This window comes from Muntiacus reevesi, chromosome 6, assembly GCF_963930625.1.
Source record: "Muntiacus reevesi chromosome 6, mMunRee1.1, whole genome shotgun sequence".
Lineage (NCBI taxonomy): Eukaryota > Metazoa > Chordata > Mammalia > Artiodactyla > Cervidae > Muntiacus > Muntiacus reevesi.
Window position 1 is genome coordinate 4,982,698 of NC_089254.1, and position 26,647 is coordinate 5,009,344.

General features: G+C 52.7%; 1 protein-coding gene across 7 annotated transcripts in view; it reads left to right on the forward strand.

Moving 5' to 3' along the window:
* Nucleotides 1-26,647, forward strand: part of GRB10 (growth factor receptor bound protein 10) — a 216,560-nt gene that overhangs the window by 144,329 nt on the left and 45,584 nt on the right. For all 7 annotated transcript variants that reach the window (XM_065939818.1, XM_065939823.1, XM_065939817.1 and 4 more), the window contains one exon: nt 4,864-5,005. In XM_065939818.1, the coding sequence (XP_065795890.1) occupies nt 4,864-5,005 (142 nt within the window). The remainder of the gene's footprint in view (nt 1-4,863; nt 5,006-26,647) is intronic.

Here is a 26,647-nt window from a genome sequence, read left to right on the forward strand (position 1 = left end):
ATAACTCTTTTTACTATTTTTTTCATACTTTACTGAAAGCACACTTCTTGCTTTCCTTTAGCAATCAAGAGCTAACTTTTATATTAGCATTTTATAGATTGGTGAGCATAAATACCAGTGATAATTTTTAAAACTCTTGTTTTCTTAAAACATTTTAGGATGGCATGGAACATTATTCATTTATAGTCCCAAATCTCTTTAGTTTTTCTGTAAAAGGAAATTAGTGTTTAGTAGTAAATGTTTCAAAATCTTATTTCATTTGGAAATGACCTAATTATTTAATAGACTTCCAATACTTAGTTTAGCACAACCCTTAGAAATTCAAGTTATGCCAATCTGGGGAGACCATTGTAGACAGATATTCTTAAAGAATAATTATTCTTAATAGAGTTTATATACAAACTCATACCTCATTTACATTTTTTAGAAGTTTTTTTCACTCGAGGTAATTTCCTTTTTGACAAACTTGTAATAGGTATAATATTTAACTTATATTAAACCTAGGTACAATGAAAATATTCTATTTGATGTTAATTACTCTAAGACATGTCTATATTAGATAGGTCAACAAACAAACATTAATATCAGGTATTTAGTACTGAATATTTCCCAGTTCACCTAAACCTGGAATTTATTGTTTATTTTAGAATTATTTGATTTGTAAGCGCTTACCCCTTTTTTTAAAGCCAATTAAATAGAGCTCATTTACAAATTAACCTAAAAAATATTTTCCAGAGACAAAGACATACCAAAACATATTTAGACACACACACATATAAACCTGGCAGTCCTCATCAGACACTCTCTTAAATACAAGAATACAGTCTCTCAGAAAACCTTCTATAGAGACACAAAACCTCAGATGTCTTCAAAGATTTCAAAAGGAGGAAAGGAAGCCAGGTTGAAAGAAGGAGGAGGAGGCGGGAGAGGGGGCAAAAGGGGTGGACTTACAGACGTCTCCTGCCACCTGCAGACACCCAGGCTTTACGGGACTTTTCCCTGGGCTTCCAGAAAAGGGAGACCAGAGACAATGCCGGCACACACACAAACACGGAGAGCCGAAGACAAACACACAGACAGACAAACGTCGGCCGACGACACAGCGCTGGATTTTCGGGCCCCCTGAATTCTCTTGCCTCCCGGTAGCAGATTCACCTTACTGAATGGCGTCCGCTGTTCACCAGACTCAGGGTCGGGAGAGGAACTTTCTTCCCTGCGGAGTCGGCTGCCTCCCAGCGCGTCCGCTGGCCTTGGCCTTACGCCGGCTGGCCCCCCCCTTTATAGAAAGCCTTCCTGCAGAGTCGGCTGCCTCCCAGCGCGTCCGCTGGCCTTGGCCTTACGCCGGCTAGTCCCCCTTTATAGAAAGCCTTCCTTCTGCGCCAGATACGTACCCTCCTGCTCCCCAGCAAGGCCTTGAATTTACTCTGATCCTTCCTGAGCACCAGTGTTATTATTTATCCTTCCCCCTTTGTCCTGCAAGCGTTCTCTTCTCCCGGTCAAGGGATCCCGGACGAGCCCCCAAATGTTATTCCCGATGTCCGAATCCCCAAGTGGGAAGAGAGAAGGCTTCCAAGACAATGCAACTCGCAAAAAGGGAAGTTTATTACTGACTCGAGCCAGGGCTTTCTGCCTCACCCATCACAGTGGTGCAGGGTCAGAAAAGCCCCGAGCCCAAGCTGTTAGCAAATTTATAAGATATGCATAAGCAATTAGTAGCTGGCTTAAGCAGATTGGTTACATGTTTGCAAAGCAATTCTATTGGTACAGACTTTCGCGGGCTTTTTCAAACCTGGGCATTTGCGGGCTTTTCAGCTCTCCCTTTGTTTCTTACTGGGCGCATATTGATTGGCTGGCTCCAGGTTACCTGATGGGGGTAGGAAATCTTACCATTTCGGGGAAAGCTAAAACTTAATCCAGGCTGCCTGTCATGGTATTAACCCTGGCAGCCTCACAGACCTCCGTGAAATCCAGCAAAGACGCTCTCTGTGACCCCACCCAGGCCCCTGCCGGCTCTGGTGGGTTTTCAGGTGGGAGCAGGTGAGGAGCTGACACCTGCTGCCTCTCTGGGCCTCTAAGGGAAGGTGTGCACTGTGCTGTGTCTTAGGCACCTGTTGGCTGGAGCCCCTTCTGGGTCTCCTTTCCTTTCCTTTTGGGGAGGGAGCTTTCCCTCTGCTCCCGGAAACTTCTGTGAGCCTTCTTTCCAGCCCAGCTTCCTAAGTCTTCTGCAGCCAGGTGACTCTTTGGCCCAGGGCGGCCAGGTCTGTCTCGAGGAGGGGAACAAAGTAAATACAGGGCTGTCTGCAGCTGTCTGCGGCAGCCTGGGTGGCCTGGGGTCGCCTTCTCCCCTCTCGGCTTCCTGCCCTTTGTCACATCTGTCCTTCCAGCGGATGGGCCGCTCTGCCCCCTCCACCAGCACCCTCGTGTTCTGAGCTGGTGAGCTCAGTCTGGGGGGAGACATTCTTTTCTCCTCTGAGCTTCTCTGGGTCTGGAGCCGCCCACGTGTGGTGGCCTCGGGGAGGCCCAGGATGGAATAGCCACCGTGGTGACGGTGCCTGAGGCCAGACCGGGCCGAGGGCGGTGGTGGTACAGGAAGGTCTGCTCTCCTGCCAGCTAGCTGCCCAGGACCCTCGCTGGGACCCCGGCCGTGCCTGGCCCTCCGCCCGGGGGCTGCAGGTTCTGAGTCCCACGGGACGGATGCATGCCCGTTGCTGGAGAGTGGACGCTGGCTCCAGGCCAGGCTTTTCTCAAGTGATAGCAGTCCTGTTGTTTCTAACCGTCAGGTGCCTTGTTAAGGATAAGTTGACCAGTATAGGATGTGCATAGACTCGTTGTGTGAACGGGTCTGTGAGGACTCCCTGGGGTCACGAGTACCTCCCGTGTGGGCTGAGCCCCTCCTGTGTAGAAGCAGCTCATGGAACGGTCACTGCGGCCACACCAAGGGGGCGGTGAGGTGGCTTCTCATTCCCAGGTGAGGAAGCTGAGGCCCGCGCCTGGTGAGTGGGGACCCTGGACACAGAGCCAGGTGAAGGCCTGAGGAGAAGCCCGCCAGCTCCTGGATTTGGAGGGGTGGGAGACACAGCGTCAGGGTCACCTCAGCTCTGTCTCTGCCTGGGGAGGGGAGAGGTCGGGGGCACCGTGGTGAGGTGGGGGTGACGGGACTGTCACGCTGCTGAGAGGGCTCGGAGGAGACAGGTGCTGAGCAGAAGCTGGAGCCAGTGCAGGGGTGACAGCTGGAGGAGGAGGGACTGCAGTGAGCGGCAGGGCCGGGGGCGTGTTCTCACCAGACGGGTGGACAGGCGCAGCCCCACTCTTCCTCCCGTCCCCGACCTCGCCCCCTGCATCCCAGCTCCGGTGATACAGCTAATCATAGAGGGATGGACCCCGTGGCCACAGGCCTCTTGAGTGGAATTCTTCTCAGCTAACTCTAATGCCACTTGGTTTTTTGCTTTGAGTGATGCTTGTGAACTGCTGTAAAGGAAACACGGGACTTTAAAAAAAAATAATTTATTAATGTAAAATGCACGTTGCATAGACTGAATCACCACCTAGCACATGTTCGGTGGCAGGCAGGGCACCCCCAAGACTGCAGCACCCCCACCCCAGTCTAATTGGTCTTGGAGAATCTCCCTCCAAGACCCTCCAGCCGACTGAGCCCAGCTCATGCCTCCCCCCACCCCGCCCCAGCCCTTGGCAACCACCATCTGCCTTCCATGCTGAGGACTGATCTGTCCTGGGTATTTTTTACAAATAGAATTGTAAAATATGTGACCTTCTGTGTTTGATCTCTTTCAATTTGCATCATTTTCCTAAATAAAGATTTTACTTGTAAGAGTAGTTTTGGATTCCTAGCAAGGGTTGAGAGGCAGATGCAGAGACTTCCCATATATTCCCCGTCTTCCCTCCCAGCGTACACTCAACTCCCCAGCGTGCATCCACACCGTGCAGTTCCTTTGCTGCACCAGTAACCATCAGCGCCGTCCATCACCAGAGCCCCTGCTTCCACCAGCGCCAGCTCGTGGTGATGTGGAGTCTATGCTCTGTGGACAAATGTGTGATGAAATGGGTCCAGTTTTAGAGTATTGTATGGAGTCATTTCACCACCCTGAAAAGCAAAACTTTTAAAAATGCTTCAACAGTCTCCTCAAGAGAGAAGCTTTGTGAACAACTAGGATGTCAGAAAGCCAGCCTCTTGTGCAGTTATTCAAAACAAAGACAGACATTCGCTGGTGAGTCACTGGTTCGGAAACTGGGGGCTGGGAGGTCCTGAAGGTGACCTTGGCCGCTTGCCCCTCCGCACTCTTGCTCTGTGGATGCCCTGCCACCACCGTGCGGCTGCTACAGAGGGGTGGGGTCTGTTAATAGTTAGCTAAGCTCCCTGACACGTGACCCTGTGATCTTAGGAAGGGTTTTCATCTAGTCCATTTATCTGCTGCACTTTTTCATCTTGCAAATCTGAAACCCTGTCCCCATTAGAGACTGACTCCCCGTCCCCCTGTCCCCTGCTGCCACCCTCCACTCCCTTTCTGAGTGTGCTCATTTCAGGTGGTTCGTTGCAGTGCGGGCCTGCAGGGTCAGTCTTTCGTACCGCGCTTACTCAGCAGGGTGTCTCCACGGGCCGCCTGTGTCAGAAGCCCCTTCCCTGGCGGCTGTGTGACACCCCGCTGCCTGTTGATGCCACGTCTCGTCATCCGCTCGCCGTGACGCCCACCTGCGGATGGTGGCGAGCTGTGCGGGGTGTGGTGTGGGTCCAGGTGCCCAGACACCCTTCTGAGTCCCCCCCGTGGGTTTCTGGGCAGATCCCCTGATGTGGGCTGCAGGGTCCCGAGCGCAGCAGCTTCTGATGGGCGTCATCTCTCTCCGCAGGCGCCTGCAGGAGGAAGACCCCCACTTGAGGACCTCGTCGCTGCCAGCCATCCCCAACCCCTTCCCCGAGCTCTGCGGCCCCGGGAGCCCCCCTGCGCTCACACCTGGCTCCTTACCTCCTGGCCCGGCTGCCGCGAAGCAGGTGAGCCCAACCTTGGTTGGAGCGCCAGGCCGCTCGTGGGTGGAGAGAGGACGCACGAGCTGGCCCGTGACTCAGGGAGGGAGGGAGGGACGCTGTGGGATCTTCACTCCCCGTTCTGCTCCTGGAGCTCCCACACTTGTCGCCTGGCAAGCCTTTTTAATCTGTCAGCCAAAATGCTGCTTAGGTCTGGGAGGTTTTTAGAAACAACACTTGGGACATTTTAGATGTTTATATGTTACACAAAGAGTCCCGTAAAAATGATAAAAAGAATACTAATCATTTGGTGCGGAAAGATGAATTTCATTCTTTGAAAAAAACATCACCACTGTCGTCTTCATCTGGATAAATGAGGCGTTAAACCTGGGCTCTTCAGGTACCTGGGCCAGAGGGTAGTTGAAGAGTCTGTAACATTCCTGACTTTGAGTAGGATCTGCTCAGGGCCGGGGGATTTCTACTTGACCCAGAAAGTGACAGCCACCTTTTAGACCAGCAGTTTCTGCCGTAAAGTGAGACTGGGAGGTGCCTATTTTATAGACATCACCCCAAGGGCGGACGCAGGCTGAGCCTCAGTAAGTCAGGGTCAGATCACCGGTCACCACCTTAGAGGGCTGGGCCGGCAGCCCCGCCCTCCCGGTTGGCAGGGCCTGGGCCAGTGTGCCCAGCAGGCTCGGGAGGGAGACCAGCGACGCTCTCCCATGGGGTATGCAGTGTGTGTTTTCGGTCGTGTCCACCTCGGTGTGCCTCCATGGCCTGCAGCCCACCAGGCACCTCTGCCCATGGGATTTGCCAGTCAAGAGTACTGGAGCAGGTCGCCACTTCCTCCTCTAGGGGTTCTTCCTGACCCAGGGATCGAAGCTAGATCTCTTGTGCCCCCTGCATTGGCAGGCGGCTTCTTTACCACTGAGCCACCTGGGGAGCCCTGTGATACTCTGCTGTGGGGTATAATAATAGTAACAACACCAATGAGAACGGTAACAGCAAAGGTGACGGCAACACCTAACGTTCAGAGGAAGGTTTCTGTACCAAGTGCTGTTCTCAGTGGTTTATATATTTATCTACAATACTTTTACTCCTCAGAACAAACCTAAGAATTAGGTGGAAGTAGCAGCTGTGTACTGCATCTGGGAAACTGGGGCCAAGCTGTGGGGGTGGGGGTGGGGGGACTCCAGAGTGGGTGGGGGCGCTGGGGGCAGTGGGATGGGGCAGGTGGAGAACCCCAGTGTGCATGGGGGCGCTGGGGGGCCCACTGTGGATGGGGAGCTGAGATGGCCCAGGGTGGGTGGAGGGCTGGGGGCCCCCAGTGTACGTGGTGGAGCTGGGCAGGACTTGACCCCAGGATCTGGCGCCTCTGATTTTAGCCGCTACACTGGGTGCCCCTGGGCCCTCGCTGTTCCTGCTTTGCAGCAAGCGTATTCAGAACCTTCTTTGCCTTTCCCGCTGGAGCCGCTCTCCTCTGCCTTGTCCTCAGGCATCGTGCACCACACGTCCTCTTCCTCTGCAAACCTATCTCCAGGCCACATGGGCTCTGCACTTGGGAGGAAGGCGTTTCTCCCAGGGCTCGGCCGAGCTCTGCTGCCTGCTGGCCTCGCGCCTCGTGAGCCCCCCCGGGCCCGAGGTCAGCGCCCCCTCCGCGGCCGTGCTGGCTGGGCTGCAGCCCTCGTCACATGCCCACAGTCTGTCGGGGACATCTGTCTCCCAGGTGACCTTCTGCTTCACATGAGGGTCTAGACAGGCTGTCTGTGGACTGGGCATGGAGGCTGTTTACAACATTACCCATCCTAAAATAAGACCGTGAAAGTATTCCCTGGCTCTCCCCGTGGCTGGCAAGGAAACAGGCCTCCACCCCATGGGCTGTCCAACTCTGTAAGCAGAACCAGGACACCCAGGGGCTTTGCCTGCTGTTTTTCTTGGGATCGGAGCTACTTCCCCCACGAGCACTTGGCATCAGTGCCTCTGTTTCTGTTCCCGAGAGAGCTGGCCCCTTTGGGCCCAGCAAGCAGGAAGGATGCACCACACTTAGCCCTACTTGTAGAGACTTGGTGTCCTTCCTTGCTGGCCAGCTGGCTCAAAGGGGTCCCTTTGCCACAGTGGGTCCTGACTTTTGATCTCCTGAAGCATGCCTTTTGTTGGAACCACTGGTGTTGATGCCTCACAGTCTCAAGCCACCTGCCTCAGCTCAGTGTCAGGCTGAGACGGGAGTGGGGGCCCTCCCTTGTCACCTAGCTGAGGGCAAGAGAAACCTGACGTCCCCTCTCTTCCTGCCGAGTCGGGGGAAGTGGGGATCAGCAGCCAGCGGGAGCTCTGAAGTGGTTTGAACCTGGACGCAGCGCGTTGGATGCAGGAGACTCACCTGACGCCACTCCATTCGCTGGAAGAAGGAGTCAGGAGGGAAAGAGGAAGCCTTCTGGAAGGAGCAGGGTGCGGGGGCATTGGACGCCTCTTTCTGGTCACTGGACAGAGGGGGTGGAAGGAGCGATACATTCGAGCAGCCACTTGAAACGAGAGCCTTCCAGCCCAAGTCATTGTGGCCAGAGGACCTGGAACATGGTACCAGCCCCAGGTGGTGGGACCAGAGTGGGGGAGAGGGGTGGGGAAGGGGTCCGGGGCCCACAGGACGGCCTGCCAGCCCCACGTGCAGGCCTGTGTTTGCCCTTGTGGGGACTGGGCAGCCATGGAGTCCCAGCAGCCCTGCCCCTCTGGGCTGTGTGGGTGCAGCTCTTCCCGTCGGCCCCAGAGACAGACCCAGCCCTTGTCTGTCAGGATGGCGGGTGCCATTTCAAAGAAGCACTTCCTGAAAATGCGCAACTGCAAGTGTGCTGAGTCAAGATGACTGTGGACCATGGAGGGGACCCGTGGAGTGGCAGAGGCTGAATTAGATCCTCTGAGGGTCACTGGTGTGTCTGTAGTGGGATCACTGGAAAGCGCGAGAATCACTTCCCTCCCGTCTGAGACAGATAAGCAGAGGCGGCCGGTCATCCAAGTGATGTTGACAGGTGGTCCCAGGCAGGTCCTGCCATCCCACCGGGAAGGCCGGGTTTTCCAGCATCTGTTTCAGGGGGGTTGCTGCACGTTTAATTGTCACAGCACGTCTCCCACGGCAAGGGGCAGGCTGTTTCCATAGCGTGTGACCCCAGCCCACCAGCTGCAGTAGCATGGCCAGACACGGTGGCAGATGTGAACTTGGCTTATTTGGATGAGTCTCTCACCCCTGGGGTCCTCTCTGCCCCTTGCAGGGCCTGGCACTGCAACCTCTGGGCTTGAAGGAGACCCCGACGGTCGGGCCTCCTTCGAGGGCCGAAGGAGCCTCCCATGAAATCTCAACCACTAGTGCTTCTCTGGACTACAAATACCTTTTTAAATATTAATTCTTTCAACTTGAGATCGTTTATGACAGCATTGAACATCTCTTGGTATCTGTAGCTGTCAGAAGTATTGGAACAGTGGACACTTAAATTATCTGTGTCTTTCAGGGGGGAAATGCCCATACTTTTACTGAAAATCTAAGTGTGTGCCTTCCCCACTGTGGGTGTTTGTGATCAGGTCCTGCTGCATAATGAGGGGCCAGGCTGGAGCAGAGCAAACAGCTGCCGGGGTCTGCACATAGGTTCAGAAAGGGTGGCCTGTTTTGCTGGTTTGAGAAGTGAATTCCCTTGGCAAACGAATCTGCTAATTCTTGCTGTTGCTGTGACTTGCAATTTCTTTAGGGAAAAAAGGTAAAGAATCAGAAGATGAACTTTTGGCCTGATTACCCTCTCTGATGGCTCTGTCATAAATTGCATGTGATTAAACACCCTCACAGTTCATCCCGTGCAGAAACTGCCACATGCATGGAGCGTGAACACCTGTGCTTTCGTAAAAGTCCATGGGCATTCACAGAGGGAACTTTGGTTCCATTCTGTGGTCTTTAAATGTGTCTTGTTTTGCAGTTTAGAGTGTTTTATGAAGTCACAGGTTGAAAAGTATCCATCAGACTTTTCGGTCTTGGTTGAAGGGGTTCCATGCTTTGGCGAAGTCTCTTCCACCTGCTGGGGCAGGACCGGGTCCCTGCCTTTCCATGATCATGCAGGACGCTCAGCAGAGCCTCCCATACTCACGTCCCCTGGCTGGCCGTGGCCTTTCTTGTCTCTGCGTCTCTCCTGGCCACTCTGCCCACGCCTTGGCCTGGCGGGCCCCCCTTCCTGGTGCAGCCTGGTGCCTGCCTGGAGTCTGCCCTTCTCTTCCCCGCCTTAGCTGTTTCATCCCTTTCTTGGGCTCTCATTTCCTTCTCTTAACAAGCATGAAGGAAAAGCAATGTGAGCAATAAAAAAATGTTTTTTATAAAATTACGAGAATCACTGGAGGAAACCAAGTGAAGGCGTTTTGAGTGTCTCCAGAGAGAGTTCAGTAAACATCCGCCCACACCCCTCCTGTGACTGCTGCGCAGCCAAGTCTCTGCACTTCTAGGAAGAAAGAAGACAGATGTGAGCTCGTTGGGAAAGAGTCTAAGTGGACAGCCTCCACTGGTAGATTTTATTTTAGAACCGAACACTAATGATGAATGTGGTTTATTTTCCCTTGCCCCAGAACAGCTTCCTCATTGTAATCCCACACGGAGTTGCTTGGGAATCAAAGTAGCAGTGTCTCAGCACCCTGATTCTAGAGCGCTAGACCCTCAGGGTTCATTGGTATCAGGAAATGCTGCACAGGTCCAGATGGCAGCGTCCTGTGTGACAGCTCCATGGGAAGGGCAGGTGGAGACAGCTGCCCTGTGCTGGGGACATCATCCCCTCCAGACGGCAGCAGTGCTGTTCCGACCGGACCTCGGTGTTAGAACCACTGGCTCCGTGCAGACCATGGTCAGTGACGGTGGCAGACAGCAGCGTCTCCACTCCGGCCCCTGCATTTTATTTGGTTCTAGACAAAGCAGATCTAGTTGTATATATGTTTATATTTGTTTAGATTTCCCTTGTGGCTCAGATGGTAAAGAATCTGCCTGTGATGCAGGAGACCCAGGTTTGATCCCTGAGTCAGGAAGATCCCTTGGAGGATGGAATAGCAATCCACTCCAGTATTCTTGCCTAGAGAATTCCACAGACAGAGGAGTCTGGTGGGCTACAGCCCATGGGGTCACACAGAGTCACACACAACTGAGCAGCTACACTGCCACTTTCACTTTATATTTACTGTTCCGCAAGTGTTTTGTGTGTCTCTTCCGTGATCCCTGCGGAAAGCGCTCTTAATAGCTGAAAGTTGCTAAGGAGTGTGTTTGGGGGCTGCACTCAGACCCTGGGCAAGGGCTGGATATTTGCGTGGTTTCCAGTTAGTTGGCTGTGCTGTGGGTGATGCTTCCCTGAGTGATGTGATGTAGCCTTTGTCACGTGTTAATTCTTCCCCAGAAGCCAGTTTCTAGCCCAAGTCTGTGGTGTTCTGCGGCTCCAGCCGTGTATTGCTGCGTGTTTGCTAGGGCCTCTGTTCCGGTCAGAAAGTTTCCTGATTTCTCTGCCCTGACCCCTCGTGTTCTGTCTGTGAGCGCATGATGTCTTTGGAGGCCTGGGTGATCTCCCTGCCCAGGTGGGCAGCTGCTGGCCGCAGGGACTGTAGGGCCAGGACTGTGGTGGGGACACAGAAGGAGCCAGCTGGTCCCGCCTGCCCTGTCCTTCTGGTTGAACACACCTTGTTCTCTGCCCTATCTCTTGGGTCTTCAGACTCCACGGCTGCCCTAGCGAGGCTCTGGCTGTTCCAAGGCTCTTTCTAGGCCTGTAGCGGTGTGTGGCCTTGCAGCGCTCATGGAGCTGAGGTGGAGGAGGAGATTCTGGTCCATTGGATGTAAGGAACGTTCCATGTGTGGTGCTGTGCGGGACCACGGCATGGATGCAGGCGTGGAGAGCAGAGTCCAGTGGTCACATCCTGACTCGGGGGCCCAGGCTCAGGCTGCCCATCTCCTGCAGGTCTGCAGCCCAGCCCCGCTCAAACCTCCCCCACGTGGTCTCCAGTCTGGAAGGATGACCAGGAGGGAGCGCCCTGGTGACAGTGACCAATAGGCCCTTGCAAATGCATCCCCACATGGCACCCCTGGAAGCTGACTGCTGCCTGCCCTCATCTGGGACGGGTCCACCCGGGACATCCAGCCTGCACTGCTGCTTCCGTCTCAGGGACCGACTCCCCAGGGTGATTTGGGAGGCTTCCTCGCACCTGGCCACCGCCACAGCCCTGCCCTCAGGAGCCCAGGAACTGCTGAGAGAGACAAGTGCTGGCCACTGCTCAGGGCCCGGAGTCACCAGCGGGTGGACATGCCGGAAAGGCAGCAGCCAGCAAAGCAGCCGGGACTGGAGGACACGGAAACGGTAGCTGGGTTGGAGGCAAAGAATGTTCCAGAAAGAGGGAAGGAAGGCGATCAGGAGGGACACAGGGTGGGGTGGGGGGCCTGGAGGTCTGGCGGGGATCCATCTCTGCAGAGCAAACTGTACCGAGTGTCCCGAGAGATGCGAGGCAGGTTTTTTTCTTTAACTGAAGTATAGCAGATTCACAATGTTGTTACCATCCGCTGAGCAGCAGAGTAGTTCAGTTATGCACGTGTACGTACATTCTTTTGCATCTTCTTTCCCATGATGGTGTATCACAGGCAGTGGAGTATAGTTCCTGGACTAGACAGCAAGACCTTGGGGTTAGCAGACCTTGTTGTTTATCCATGTTATCTACATTGGGTTGGCCAGAAAGTTTGTTTTCAGATTTTTTTACAGAAAACCCCAAATCACTGTTTTGACCAACCCAGTACCAGTTTGCATCTGCTAACTCCAGCCCCCACTCCATCCTGGCCCCCGTTCCCTTCCCCTCGGAAGAGTCTGCATGTTGCATTTTATGCCCAGGATGGCAGATGTGGGGACAGCCAGGTAGGACGAGGACACAGCAGGAGCTGCAGTTGGGGGACTGGGTGGATTTGCGCATATGACTTCTCGCCTTTCTGTAGCTTTCTTGTCTCTATAACTTGCAGCTCTGCTTCACTCCTTTAAAAACATGTCCAACCCTGTCCTTGGGTGTTAGCGCCTAAATTCCATTCTCTACTCAGCAGGCAGGGCCACACAGCAGATGCTTGATGGATGCAGGGGTCCTGTCGTGGGGAACCAGGAGCTGCTTGAAGGGCAAAAGCAAGGGGGTAACTCGGGGCCGTGGAGAGCCTGGCAGGGGCCACCTTCCCAACCAAGGGTTCCCGGGTGCTATCACGAGGAGTGGCCAGGGGGGCGTCCTGAGTCCACTTCTGTGCGGCCAGACTCGAACCAGGACCCAGGACCTTCCAGCAAACGTCAGGCTCCTCAACGGTGTTGAGGTCACAGAAGGCCCCAGGAAACGAGAGCTCGGGTACAAGCAAATCTGCGGAGACGTCCAGCTGATGGAGACCAAGGAGACGCCGGGCAGCTGAAGGGGGCCAGTGGGCCCAGAGGGGATCCTAAATTCAAATACTGCCTTTCGGAGACGTCCCCGGCGGTCCAGCAGCTAAGACTGTGCTCACGATGCAGGGGCCCAGTTTTGATCCCTGGTCAGAGAACTGGATGCCATGTGCTGCAGCTGAGCGTTCACACACCACAGCTGAGAGAGTCTGCGTGCCACAACGAAGACCTCACAGGCTGCGGTGAGGCCCGGCGCGGCCAGACATACACACACACACACACACACACACACACACACACACGTGTGTTCTTAGAAGTTGCCTTCTCCTTAAAGGACACTACTCGGACACCGGCGAAATTTGATTGAGGTATGCAGTCAGCTGATGGTTATGTATTGATGTGATTTCCTGATTTCAGTCCTTGAACTGTGGTTAGAGTTGCCGTTTTTAGGAAAGAGACATCAAGTTGTCCCGGGCTGCAGGGCCAGCTGTCTGCAGCTCACTGTCACAGGCAGGCAGGGACAGAGGGTGAGAAGATGATGAAGCCGACGGGACGATTGGGAGCCTGCTGCTGCTGCTGTTCAGTTGCTCGGTTGTAACCGACTCTTTTAAGACCCCATGGACTGTAGCCCTCCAGGCTCCTCTGTCCATGGGATTTCCCAGGCAGGAATGCCAGAGTGGGTTGCCATTTCCTCCTCCAGGGGATCTCCCTGACCCAGGGATCGACCCACGTCTTCTGCACTGGAGGCAGATTCTTTACCATTGAGCCACCTGGGAAGCAGATAAACCTAGATGGAAAATATGTAGAAAAGTCCTTGTACTAGGTTTCACACATTTTCTACTAGCCTGACATGTTCTCAAGATAAAATACTGAACAAAGAAAAACAATGTGAAAAACTCAAATATGCCTCTTCTGTGCACAGATTTATGTAGGGTGCTTTTCCCCAAGAGGAGCAACATCCTAGAAAACATCACAGGAGTCCATCACGTTCATCCTCCAAAAGGCCACAGGCAGTGCAGGACCAGGGGAGACGAACCGCACACCCTCTGGCCCTCCTGCCCCAGCCAGCGACCCCGAGGGCTGAGGCGGCCGCCCCCAGCTGGTTCTCTGCGACCTCCGAATCAGAGTGTTCAGACTGGTGCTGCTGGCAAAGCGAGGCGCGGCCCTGTCCTGGGAGAGCGTCAGGGAGAACACACTGGTCCCTCTCCCTTCCTCTCACAGGAACGGAATAGCCTCAGTCCCATTGGCAAAGCAGGATGTGCTGAGCGGGTCTGTCTCTACATGCTCAGCCTCGATGCCAATTCATATAAATCGCAACCAGGGGAAAGAAATTCCTGCCGTGTGAGTGTCAGAGCCTCAAACTGTGAAGGGTCCTCACATACAGAAAACGTGCAGGATCATAAGTAAAACACCGCTTTCCTCCAAGGCTGCGCCAGCCCCGGAGGGATGCCACTGACTGCTCTCCTTGGGATTCTGTACCAGGATGTCCAGAACCCACAGGAGGAAGGTCTTGTCACCACATCTGTGCCGCTCGAAGCCTGACTTTATATGCCCCCTTCTGGCCTGTAATCCGTCTGGGCAGATTCTTTGTGCAGGTCTCTGCGGGTTTGAGCAGCAGGCTCTGTAAACATTGTAGCACCTTTTCCTGACTTGCTGCTGCTCCAGCTGGGCAGGCAGCTGGCAGCCATGTGGCCTCCAGTGTTTTTCTTTTTCTTTCGGGGGGTGTTGGGCCAGGGTGTGAACTTCAGACAGCAGACAGCACCCTTCCTGCTGAGGGCTTTTCTGCCTGGAAACCCATGAGCAGCCATGCAAAACTGAAGCTGTTGTGGGGAGGCTATTCCTTCTATGAAAGGGAAGTTTTGTGTCTGCAATCTCAGCAGGTTCTGAGGGGACCTGGTTTGGATGCCACAGGATGTTCACTGGTGCCCGTGTGGCCCTCGCAGACACGGTTCCTGGCCAGAGGTCAGCAGAGAGGTGACCCTGGCCTGTGGCTGTGTGGTACGGGCTCCGACCTCCTGCTCTGGCACCTCTCCAGTCCTGCCCGAGCCTCCCTTGGGGGCACACACTGGTGCCCAGGGCATGGCTGGCAGTGGCCGGCTGGAGGAGGGCGAGCCACGGCGGCTGCAGCCTGCCGCCAGGGCCTCCCAGCCGGCCTGGCTCGGGGCAGCTGCCAGGACTGAGTTTAAGGAGGACCCGTGATCTGAGCTCAGCAGATACTTGTCATTAGTAACCGGGTACCAAGCAGGGAAAAAGCCTTCACTTGATTCCATGCACACTGTCATATGTACCAAGAATGTCATGAGCCTGTGACGTGTGATGATGAAACTGTGAACTGTGTTGAGGAAGGAAGGGATGCGGGCCCTTCAGGAACCAAAGGGAGCATCTCAGTGCTAATAATTCCAAGTCATACACTAACTCAGGCGTCCTAAGCCAGAGTGAGAAGCAAAGACAATGTCGGCGATGCATAAGAAAAACCATTTTGGTAGAGAAACCTGCAGAGTGTAAACATGGCCTCTTTGGTGTCAGTTTTCACTGGTACCGTGCTGCGATGACTTCTGATTATTTTTAGGGTGTTTTGGTCAGAAGCAGTGGAAATCTCCAAATCCATCTCACCCTTCTGGGGGGTTCTTGGGGCTCTGCTGAGCGTGGCTTTCTCTGGATCTCAGGCGAGGCTATTCTGTCTCACCTGAGAGACAAAGGAGCTGCTTGTTCCTGTTCTTTCAGGAGCAGCTGGGTCCATGACCCCAACCCCCTGAAGGCCCTTCATCTCTTATTCTCTGTATCCATCTTCTCTGGAGTAATTTGGAATTCCCCTAATAAAGACAAGCAGCGCGTGTAACACTGAGGTGATCACGGCAGGTGACTGTCACAGAGACCAGAACAGATGCCCTCCTGCTGCGGCAGAGGCCCTGGTGGCCCCGTGGGGGCCTGCTGCCCAGCGGGCCAAGTCTCGGGGACCTGAAGGATGTCTACAGAGCTCCCAGCTGTGTGCTGCTGTCTTCTGTTTACCCTGGATACCAGTCCACTTACTTTTATAGGTGGGGTGCTTGGTTTAATTTAGTTTTATATTGTCTTAGTCACTGAATCAACCTGATATGCAACCAGGAGCATGCATCAGATTCACAAACTTGAAATCCAAACTCCTACGTAAAGATTCCAGAATAGGCAGGGTCCCTTCCCCAGAGAGACTCACGCAGACCCCCAAGGTGGCACAGTCAGAGCAAGTACAGCCTCAGCACCTGGGATCTTGGGCAGCGAGGGGCTGTCACTGGGTTCCAGGCTGCTGAAAGGTTGAATTTTATGGGAACCCAGAAGAAGCCAACCGGATTTCACCTCTGAGCGTGAGAGTTTCCCCCTTCAGAAGAGTGGTTTTGACCTTATAAAACTGCTGTCGGAAACCATGTGGTTCTGGTTTTAAGCAGAGACTTCTGTGCCCTGCAGCAGGCACTGAGAGAAAGAGCCAACAACTCCAGGCACCAGAATATCGTGAACAAGGCATCATGATTTAATTTACTGTGTTCCAACAGTTATCAGCTCTTTGGATGGAAGAGCTGAATTAGGGTCTTATCCTTTACTGCATGTTATTGTGAACTGTATGGCACCTCCCTCCCCGATTCAGAGGTGAAGTCCTGAAACCCCTGAGACCTTTGACTGTAACTCTGGGAATAGAGTAGTTGCAGATGTTAGTCGTTAAATTAAGATGTGCTAATGCTGGAGCAGATGGGCCAACCCAGTAGGACTGGCGTCCTTATAAAGAAGGGACATTTGGACGCACACAGAGGGGAAAGCCCTGAAAATGCAAGCAGTGATCAGGGTGATGCTTATATGCCAGAGACGGCCAGCAGATCCCCAGGAGCTGGGAAAGAGGCATAGAACAGAACCCTACTCATGACGCTCAGAGGGGACCACCTTGTCCGTGATGTCCAGTGTCCAGAACTGTAGGGTAGTACTGCTGGGTTAGCCACCCCATTTGTGTGCACATGTGTGTGCTGAGTCGCTTCAGTCACATCCGACTCTGTGACCCCATGGACTGTAGCCCACCAGGCTCCTCTGTGCATGGGATTCTCCAGGCAAGGATACTGGAGTGGGTTGTTGTGCCCTCTTCCAGGGGATCTTCCTGACCCAGGGATCGAACCCACAGCTTCTGCATGGCAGGCGGATTCTTTACCGCTGAACCACTGAGGAAGCCCTTGTATGTACATAGACTGAAATAAATTCTAGGTGGCATAAACTGTTAATAAAACTTCAACTCCTGGTGGGAGCTCCCCGTGCTTGATACTCCCCTTGCTTGAGACCCCCTTGCTTGAGACTTTGGGTCTTTATTCCAGCTGATCCTAGAGCCATCCCCTCCATGGGAGAAAAGTCCTGCATTGAAGTGAGACCACCAGAGGTTGACTCCCTTCCCCCAAAGGTCTTCACAAAGAAGCAGCTTCTCTCCCCCATCTGCATCCTTCCAGAGAAGCTAGTCTGTTTAGATAGACCACACAGTTTGGCAAATGGTGGTGTTGAACACAGAAGTAAGAGTAGGGCCTATACTGGCCTGACTTACTACCAAGTCACCTGTGCTCAACCAGGGGCCAAACTAACAAACAAAAAGTGAATTGTTTTAAATTGAAAAAGTAACACATGCTCACAGTAAGATCAAAAAGTGAAAAATAGTACAAGGCAGTCTACAATAAAAAGTAAGGTTCCCTTTTTCATTTCCCAACTCGCGTCTCATTCTTCAGGCATAAGCAGTGTGGATGAATGTTGTCTATCTTGTCCAGAATTTACCTGTGTTAATCACATTTCCACCAAAAACCTCCTGGTGCTCCACTGAGTGGGGATCATACTTGGTTTAACCTAACCCTCTTATGACAAACAGTGTCCTTGTTTGCAGTTCTTTCTTATTGTAAACAAAGCTGAAACGAACATTCTTGCATATGGGTCTTTGGTCACTTAATGGTGGAGAGCTGGGTGGTTAGATAGATAATGGGTAGGTGGGTAGGTAGATAGATAGATATACTCGTAAACTTAGATAGATTCTCAGCACAGCAATTGCTGACTAAAGGCTGCGTGTGTTTATGACTCTCTCTCTCTGTATGAAGCTCATTTTTATAATTGCCATCAGAGGGCTGTGTACCCTGATAGTAGAACGAGAAGGCCCTGGAGCCCGGCTGACCCCTGTTTAAGGAGCAGAGGAACCCGGTATGGGTGTCTTGTGTCTCATTTCACTGGCCCCGGAGCAGCAGCTAAGTCACTCCCCCGTGATGAAGCTGACTCCAAGCAATCCGTCATTTTCATTGGCTGTTTCCGAAGCTTCAGGAAACTCTAGAAGGTATTTACTGAGCCCGTCTGGAAGCAAAGAGACAGACCCAAAGGGAGGTTTGCAGCAGGGGCATTTGCTTACACGTCGCCCTGGAAACCTCTGAGTTGGAGACCCCGGTGGCTGGAGGGCGGGATAAGGTGCGCGCTGTCGCTTTCAGGCACTTCCCTCTTTGGCGTTGCATCTTCTGAGTCCTCACTGGGTAGAACCTTGTGCTTTCCTGGCTGTTGAGGAGTTGGTCCCACTGGTGTCTGGCTTACGTTTTTCCCCTGCGGATCCATGGTCTAAGGTGAGCAGAACTGAGAAGCCCCGCTGGTCGTACCGATGGACGGTGCTGCAGCCCAAGGGTCCAGCCTCGGCCCTCAGCAAAGGGTTTCCCTGCTGTTGCCTGATTTTAGTTACGAAAATGCAGCAAACAAGGATGCCCACTGATACCAATGAACATGTTCTGCTTTTTAAGGGACTTCTCAGTATGTACTGTTAGTAACTCTTGATCTTAGCAGTATTCTTTTTACTATATAATCTCGCTGTAACGGTAGATAAGTTGACTTTCCCAAAAAGAAAGTGTTATTGGTCGTTAAAAGGTTATACGTATAAGGTCATTCCTAGCAGATATGTCTTAGAGGGGAGTTGGGATTTTGAGAGTGAGAATTGTATCTACAGATACGTATTCTTGACTCTTAGTAAAAAGGTAACCCGGCACATCAGCCCCGTGGCTGCGATCTAGACTGTGGGGCTCACTGTCTGCATGGTCTGGACCAAGGAAGGTCTAGAGGTTGTGGTCCTTTTATAACCTAGACACTCATGTCTCTCTCTCTCTCTCTCAGTTCCTTGAGTTTCACTTTTTTCTAAACTTCCAGTAAATCTGTCAGCCTTCAGGTGTATTGTGTTCTCTGCATCCGGCTGTGAGTCCTCCCCTGCCCGCACTCCCGGGGCAGCGGCTGGGACGCCTGTGCTGGCCGGGTAGGCGCCAGCCGAGGTCTGCATAGAATCTGATATCCCGCCCTCACTGAGGGAGCCGGGGATGCTGCTTGGGGCGCAGCTGGAGGCCCCCTCGCCCCTAAAGACCCGTAAGACCTGCCCTGCCTCTCAGGCCGGACGTGCGCTGAAACTGGATGCTGGTAAATACATTGCGCAGCTTGAGATAAAGATAGCACAGTGGCCCGAGGGCAGAGCCACCATAGGCAGAGCGGCTCCGGTGGTCTGGGGGGCTGGTCTGTGGGGCGGCCTGCCCTGCCATCAGCGCCGAGGGACAGGCAGCGCCGGGGGTGCCGCGCGGGGCGCAGGCGGGGATGTGGGCTTTCCGAGGGCAGGTGCGGCCGCACACCTCTGTGAACCGAAGCGCCGTCTTTGCATTCTGCACATATTCCTGGCCCCGACCGTGGCTGCGGATTTGGGGTCCTAACGCTCCGGACGGTGAAGACAGGTACTTAATGGGGAAGGGGGAGGAGCCTCCGTGCAGAGCGCGGTCCTTGTGACGCTGCCCCCTGTCGGCGATGGCACGCCATGAGATGCCGACTGAGGAGGCACCTGCGTGTCATCATTGTCGCACGATGTGTTTTTTAAACTTTTGCTTTGAAGTAACTTCCAACCTACAGAGCAGTTGCACCCCTGTAGCTCTTGGCTCAGAGTCCCTAGTCGCCCGCATGCTGCCCGGTTTAAACCGTTTTCCTTGCTCCCGTAGGTGTCTGCCACTGTGTATAAATGTGTGTATAACAGGGCGCACTGTAGCAATAGCAGTTAGCAAAATCAGGATGTTCCACTAGTAAGTGCAGGGATCCAAACCTTAGTCAGAGTCTCTAATTGTCCTTTAAAAAAAAACACTTTATTGGAATATAGTTGCTTTACAATGCTGTGTTTCTGCTGAACAACAAAGTGAATCAGCTATACATATGCCCTCTCTCCTGGGTTGCTCTCCATTAAGGCCCCACAGAGCGCTGAGTAGAGTTCCCTGTGTCACACACAGGTTCGCATTGGTTACCTGTTTTATACGTAGTGTGTACGTGTCAGTCCAGCCTCCCAGTTCAGATCGCCCGCCTGCCTTCCCCCCGCCCCGGCATCCACACATCCTCCCAGTGGCCTTTATGGCTTCTTTTCTTCTGGTTCCTGAGCCGACACAGGAGCCCCCTGCACTGGTCTCAGCCTCTCTGGTCTGCTTCCCAATGGCCCCATCTGACCACTCCATGTCCTCCGTCACGTAAGCGGTTACTAGAGCCCCGTCTTTGCTCTGTAGGAGGTTTCTTTGGGGCCCCTTCAGGCTGCCCGTGGTGGGGACACCACAGGCAGCTGCCTCCTTCTCGGGGCAGGAGTTGAGGACGCTGTGATGCTCGTGTGTCTCTTCTCACTAAAGCTGGTATTTTTTGCTCTTGTCAGCTGGGTTTCTCCATTGCGACGTTGCATCTTGCCCTTGTAACTAGAAAGTAGTTTAAAGGAAGAGAGCTTGGAACCACGTCCCATGCTCCCTCCTCCAACCTCCTCTGGCTGGTTTGGTCAAATACTGCCAGTTCCCGTGTGATGACTCTCGCTCTGTCATCCTGCGTCTACCAGGCGGCCTTCAGCCGTGAGGACGAGTGGTGCTTCTCTCCCAGCTGTGTGGAGCGGGTCAGCTGTCAGTAAGAGCGGGTTAACTGTCACTGGACTCCGTGACTCACTACCACTGCAGTCCTCGTTTGGTTTGACCTCACGCTGTCCCGCTGGGGCTGTCCCCTTTTCTTTGTGACATGCTCTCGTCGGAGTGCGTCCTTGCCGAGCCCGGGACTCCCCTTGCTCTGCATACGTGACGTTTGGGACTAGAGTCCTCGGATGCGGGGCTGTCCCGGGCCCTGGATGATGTTTAGCAGCAGTCGTGCCTCTGCCCACAGAGAATAGTCCCCCCACACGCACACCAGCTGTGACAAGCAGAAATATCTCAGACGTGGCCACATGTGCCTCAGTGGGGGGAAGGGGGTGGGGGAGTGTCCAGCCCCCGCCAGGAACCACTCAGGGTGGGAAGGGGTACTGCTTTCTCTACTACATTTTAAGATTCGTAAGAGAAAACGTGGGTTCAGTTCTTCAAATAGATTAGCCAGGAGAAGTCTTCAAATTTGCTTTATTTCTCCTGGTGACTTTCTTTATCCTTCTTTTTCTATGAAGAATACAACCTGTACAAAAGTAGAATAGTGTGGTGAACCCCACATGCCCCCCCATCCAGACCACACAACTGTCAAACCACACCCCCTTACATATTATATTGTTTTGACCCAAAGTCCAGCCATCGTATCATTTCTCTATAAATCTTTTAGTCTCTTTCTATAAAAGATCCAGACTGTTTTCTTAACAACACTGTTAATACCATTGTGACACCTAATTCCTTAATCTCACTTTTAAAAAACTTTGTCCTCAAGTAGGAATTGCATTTACACTGCATGTCTGCAACCCTAGTGCCATGAGTTCCCTTACAAGACACTGCCACCCCAGGGAAGGGCTTGGCCATGGGAATTTGCTCCCCCAGGGGCTCTGACCCACACTGAAAAACCCAGTCCCAGGCCACCTTGCAAGTTTCAGCACCACATTCATGGCGCAGGGCCGCCTGCACCCAGCAGAGCTAGGGACAGAACCCAGTCAGCAGACCCCTTACAGGTCATCTGGTCAACCCGTGCTCTGGGCAAAGCACAGCCTCCACCCCACCAGGATGGACGGGCCATGATAGGGGCCCCTTTTCTCAGGACCATCACTGCCTCTCATGGTGGGCTTCAGCTGCTTGAAATACAAAGCAAACTTTGAATTCTTGGATTTTCAACTACTTAGGCCAGACACAGTTGAAAGCCCCATAGAAGTGTCTGAGCTTAGCAGAAGCCCAGGGTGAGCTTCCTGCCAAGTGCTCCCTCTTCCTGAACTGATGCTGTAGACAGTCTCTGTCCTGCAACCCGTGGGGAGGGGATCTTTTAGGCACATGATGCCCCAGGAGGAGGAGTCGAGAGGAGTGTGTCTGGAATGATCATATATGGAGCGTTTGCTCTGGGCTGTGGAGCTGCATGCATTTCTGTGAGTGACACTCACCATCAGCCTATGTAATATCCCTCTGTTTGGGGTTGAGGATGTCGAAAGTCTGGTGTGGGATGGCTCGGGCAGGGAGTGGAGAGCAGGAGCTTGAATCCCATGCTGGCAGGTTCTACAGTCTCCGTAACGATGCACTTAAGACAGCGTGGGGTTGGGGGTGGGGAGTGAGGTGACTTGGACATCCAGGAGAGGGGGGCCAGCACAGTGCGTGTGCTTGATGAGTGCTTGCTCAATGGGGGCTAGAGGTTCGGAGATGCTCAGAGGAGGCCTGTGCTTGAAGGAATAGTACGCATTCTGCCAAACACATGTCATCTCCTTTCTTGGAAATATTTCCCCTATTAGAGGTGGGACTCTGGGAAAATTGACATTCAGCTATTTATCCTGAGAAAGTAATTCATCCCACACTCCAAGAGTCATGTACAAAGATGTGCCAGGGAGCTCTGTGAGGAGAAGGGTCACTGAGAAGCCACTGAGTGGGCGGCCTGGGGCAGCACCACCTTCCCCACAGCCGTGAGCAGAAACCCCCCCCCCCCAGCACTAACGCCAGAGAAACACAGGGACCTGGGGGTAACGTGATGTTGCTGCTGTAACGTGAAGCTTGACACCGCGATTGCAAAAGCTCAGACGCCATCTGAGCCCAGTGGTGTGCATGCCTCTATTTATAACAGCTGTGCAGGAGACGACAGGAAGGACACATGGAGAACTGCAACTGTGAATGTGGGAGTTGTCAGCGATGGCCCCCTTCTCTCCTTTGTCCTCTGTGCGTTTTCCAAACATGTTGCAGTGAAAACCTGTAAGAAAACATGAATGTATCTGTGTTCCCTTGCACGCCTTGGGTTTGAACGTGGGCATTTTTCAGTGCAAACAGGACAGCGCTACTGTCGCTGGCATGGGGCTGGGCGACCAACTAAAGTTATACTCAGATCAATCCCTCTGCTGGCCAAGGGTCAACTGTGTATGTGTGTGTGTGCATGTGTGTTTGTGCGTGTACATTTGTGTGTATATACATGTGTGTATATTTATACATATATATGAAGGACAGGGAAGCCTGGTGTGCTGCAGTCCATGCAGTTGCAAAGAATCAGACATGCCTTAGCAATTGAACAACAATAAAAATGTATGTGTATGTATCAGGAATGTCCATTGTATATGATCCCGTCTGCTCCTGACTTGGCATACCCTTGTCCTTACACAGAGCTCAGAGTGTGGGAACACCCGTGCCGCCTGTACCCTGAATGAGGTCCTCTGCTTTATGTTGTAAAGTAGCCACCCTCCACAGCTCTCAGGGTCACAGTGCGGGCAGGCGGGACGGGGCATCTCTCGGCACAGACTCCATACCGCCTGCACGATCTGGAGCCCAGCCGTGGTGCCTAGTCCTGGAAGCTCGCGGTGAGGGGAGGCTTGTAGATGAGAATGACTTGGCGCAGGGCTGCAGAATCACAGCAGGTCACTGCAGTGGAGTGGAAGCCTCACCTGGACTCTGGGGCCCAGGAAGAAGGGAGGCAGGTATAGCAGGAAGGGGGTAGCTCCTCCCCAGGTGAACAGACAGAGTAGCAAGCCTGGCCAGACCCCAGGCGCTCTGCAGAGGAAGAGATGGGAACAGACGCTCCCAGGACAGCTCAGGACTCTGCTAATGGGGGGCCAGGGGGGCCCCCAGAGCAGCCCTGTGTGTGCAGGGACTCTGACACCCAGAGAAGCACTGGGAATCTTCTCTCAGCTCCATGGAAGTGGGGCCTCTTGGGTCCTCTCTACCTCAACAAAGGAGAATAGGATTTGGGGGAAGAGAATGCAGGGGTGAACCATTTTTGAAGGCTTTATTGAATTTGTTATAATATTGCTTCTGTTGTTTATGTTTTGATTTTTTGCCTTTGAGGTTTGTGAGATATTAACTCCCTGACCAGGGATCAGACCCACACCCCCTTCACTGGAAGGCAGAGTCTTAACCATTGGACGGCCAGGGACGTCCCTGGGATGTTTTTAAAACAGCTGTTATTTTTGTTTCCTGTAAGACGCCACTCTGTACAAATTGCTTTTGTCAAAGTAATAGGCTGTATGTATCTATTCTAGAAAACTTGAAAAGAAATACAGGTGAGCCAGTCAAAATCAATTCTTCCAGATGGTGACTCTGAGGTGCCAGCAGGCAGCCTTGCGCCCTGCATCTTGCCCGTGAGCACCAGGCAACAAGGGGGTCCGTGGGGGGCTCCAGGGCTGTGCCTGACTTCCAGAACTAGTTTGTGAGTTGTTTTTAGAACTTTAACTCCTTTAGAAAGGATTGTGAGGACTTAAAATATTTTTAATTGTCTCTGAAACCTTGAAATCAATAGATTATAACACAGACTCCTGTTTTTTTAGAAGTCCCTTTGGGTCCGTGTTGTTGAAGAGAATGATGCTAATGTCATTACCGCGTGTGGTGGGCCTATGTGATCATCTGTAGCAGCTTCAGTTATCATTCCTTGTGGCCCAAAGGAATAGCAGTTTAGAATAGAACTGAAAACAGCAGTCAGTAGAATCACATTCTTTTCACTAAAACAAACCCAGCCCAGCCCTGGCCCTGCCCTAATCTGAAGTACGTCTGATTTCGCCCACACTTGCTAGGCCTGCCCTACGTGGGGGCTCTGAGGCCCCCGGAGTCTACAGCCTCATGTAGCTCCTGGAAGGCCTCTTGCCGACAGAGAGAAAGGCATACAGAGGCCCTGCTTCAGAGCTGGGACCCAGTGGCCCCATCTCCTCCCTCTGGGAGGGCAGTCCTCCCGTCCTTGGCTTCCACCCTGTGTCTGGTGGGAACAGAGGGATGCTGGCCTTGGAGGGAGTTCACATGGGGCCCCGCTGTGGCCTCTGCAATGCTCAGGGGTGTACCTGCCGCTGCCCAGATGCCACTGGCTTTGCCGTTTTCCCTCCTCACAGGCCGGGCCAGACCAGGATTCCCTCCGCACCTCCCACCCTCATCCCCCCATCTTCCCTCCCTTTTGATGTTTTTTTAATTGAAATATAGTTAGTTCATAATATGTTGGTTTCATTTATACAACAAACTGATTCAGTTCTATGTGTGTGTAGATATATGTGTGTATATATATATGGATATATGTGTATAATATGGGCTTCCCAGATGGCACTGGTAGTGAAGAAACCCCTCCCAACACCAGAGACCCAAGGTCGAGAAGATCCCTGGGTGGAGAAGATCCCCTGGAGGAAGGCCTGGCAAGAATATCGGGTACTCTTGCCTGGAGAATCCCATGGACTGAGGAGCCTGGCAGGTTACAGTCCATAGGATTGCAAAGAGATGGAATCGACTGAAGCAGCTTAGCGCACAGAATGCAGGTGTACATGTATCTCCTTGTTCAGACTCTTTTCCATTCTAGTTTATTACAAGACACTGGATGTAGTTCACTGGTGTACAGTAGGACCTTGTTGTTTTATATGGAGTACTTTGTATCTGCTAACCCCAAACTTCTAATTAACCCACCCCCCCCTTTACCTTTGGGAACCAGAAGTTTTCTTTGTGAGTGTTTCTTTTTTTAGACAAGCTCATCTGTATCATTTTTTTAGATTCCACATATAAGTGATATCATGTGATATTTCTTTTTCTCTGACTTACTTCACTCAGCAACATCCAGGTCCATCCATGTTGCTGCAAATGGCATTATTTACACTTTTTCATGACTGAGGAGAATTCCATTGTTTATATGTACCACATCTTCTTTATCCATTTCTCTGTCGATGGATACTTAGGTTGTTTCATGTGACTAGTACTGCTACGAACATTGGGGTGCACGTGTCTTTTCAAATTAGAGTTTTCATCTTTTCTGAATACACGCCCAGGAGTGGGATTGCGGGATCATATGGCAGCTCTTCTTTTCAGATATTTTTAGGACCCTCCATTCTGTTCTCCATAGTGGCTGAAACAATTTACATTCCCACCCACAGGATAGCAGGGTTCTCTTCTCTCCACATCCTCTCTATTGTTAGCTGTTTGTAGACTTTCTGATGTTGGCGTTCTGACCCATGTGAGGTGGCCCCTCACTGTGGTTTTGATTCACATAATCATTGGCGATGCTGAGCGTCTTCTGGTGTGGCCTTCCTTTTGCTATTGGCCTTCCTGTCTGGACGCCCCGGTGGCCCTTGGGTACAGCCTGGCTACTCCCTAAGGGTTTACCCACAGGATTTACAGGGGGCTTCAGGTGTAATGAGAAGCCCAGCTTTCATCCTCACTTTGAAAATGCATTTAAACAGGACCCAGAGAGCTTTGAACTGAGAAGAAGATTGGGTGATAAACAAGTGAGACAGGTGCTCAGCTCAGACCCCGCAGGCTCTCTGGGTCCCATGCCAAGGATGGTCTATCTACTTGGCTCAGCCCCAGCTCTGAGAGGCCACCGACCCCCCCAGGGATGCCCAGCCCCTCTGCTGACCCTGGGACAAAGTGCTAAGAGGTCACTGTTTGCTGTTTTCACCAGTTGGTCTCTGCCAGTGTCAAGAGTCTGCAGGATTCGGACAAGACTCCGACCTGCAAGGCCCTAGCAGGGAATGTCTGGCCCCTGAGGCAGAAATAAGGGTGGCAGGAGCGAGCTGTCCACCATCTGTCTGCCTGTTGGGGGCTGCGGACATGATGTAGCTTCAACCCCAACTCTCCTTAAACGCCTTCCTGCAAGTTTGCACAGATCCAAGCTCCTGCACCCCTCTCTGTAAATGAATGCAGGAAAGATGTCAGCAGAGCTGCAGGAAAGATGGAACCTCTGTCACCACGTCAAGGCTTTTAGGACGGGCTGCAACACCAAACCAGTCGGAGGACTGCATGTGGTAGAGCCTTCCTCCCCCCATTAACCCTGAAATGAAAGAATCTCAAGCTGTTGACATAATTATCCCTCTCTAATATTATTTTTTAATTCAGAGTTTGTTTATTTTTATCATTTATACAGCAAGAAAGCAATGCAGTCCAAG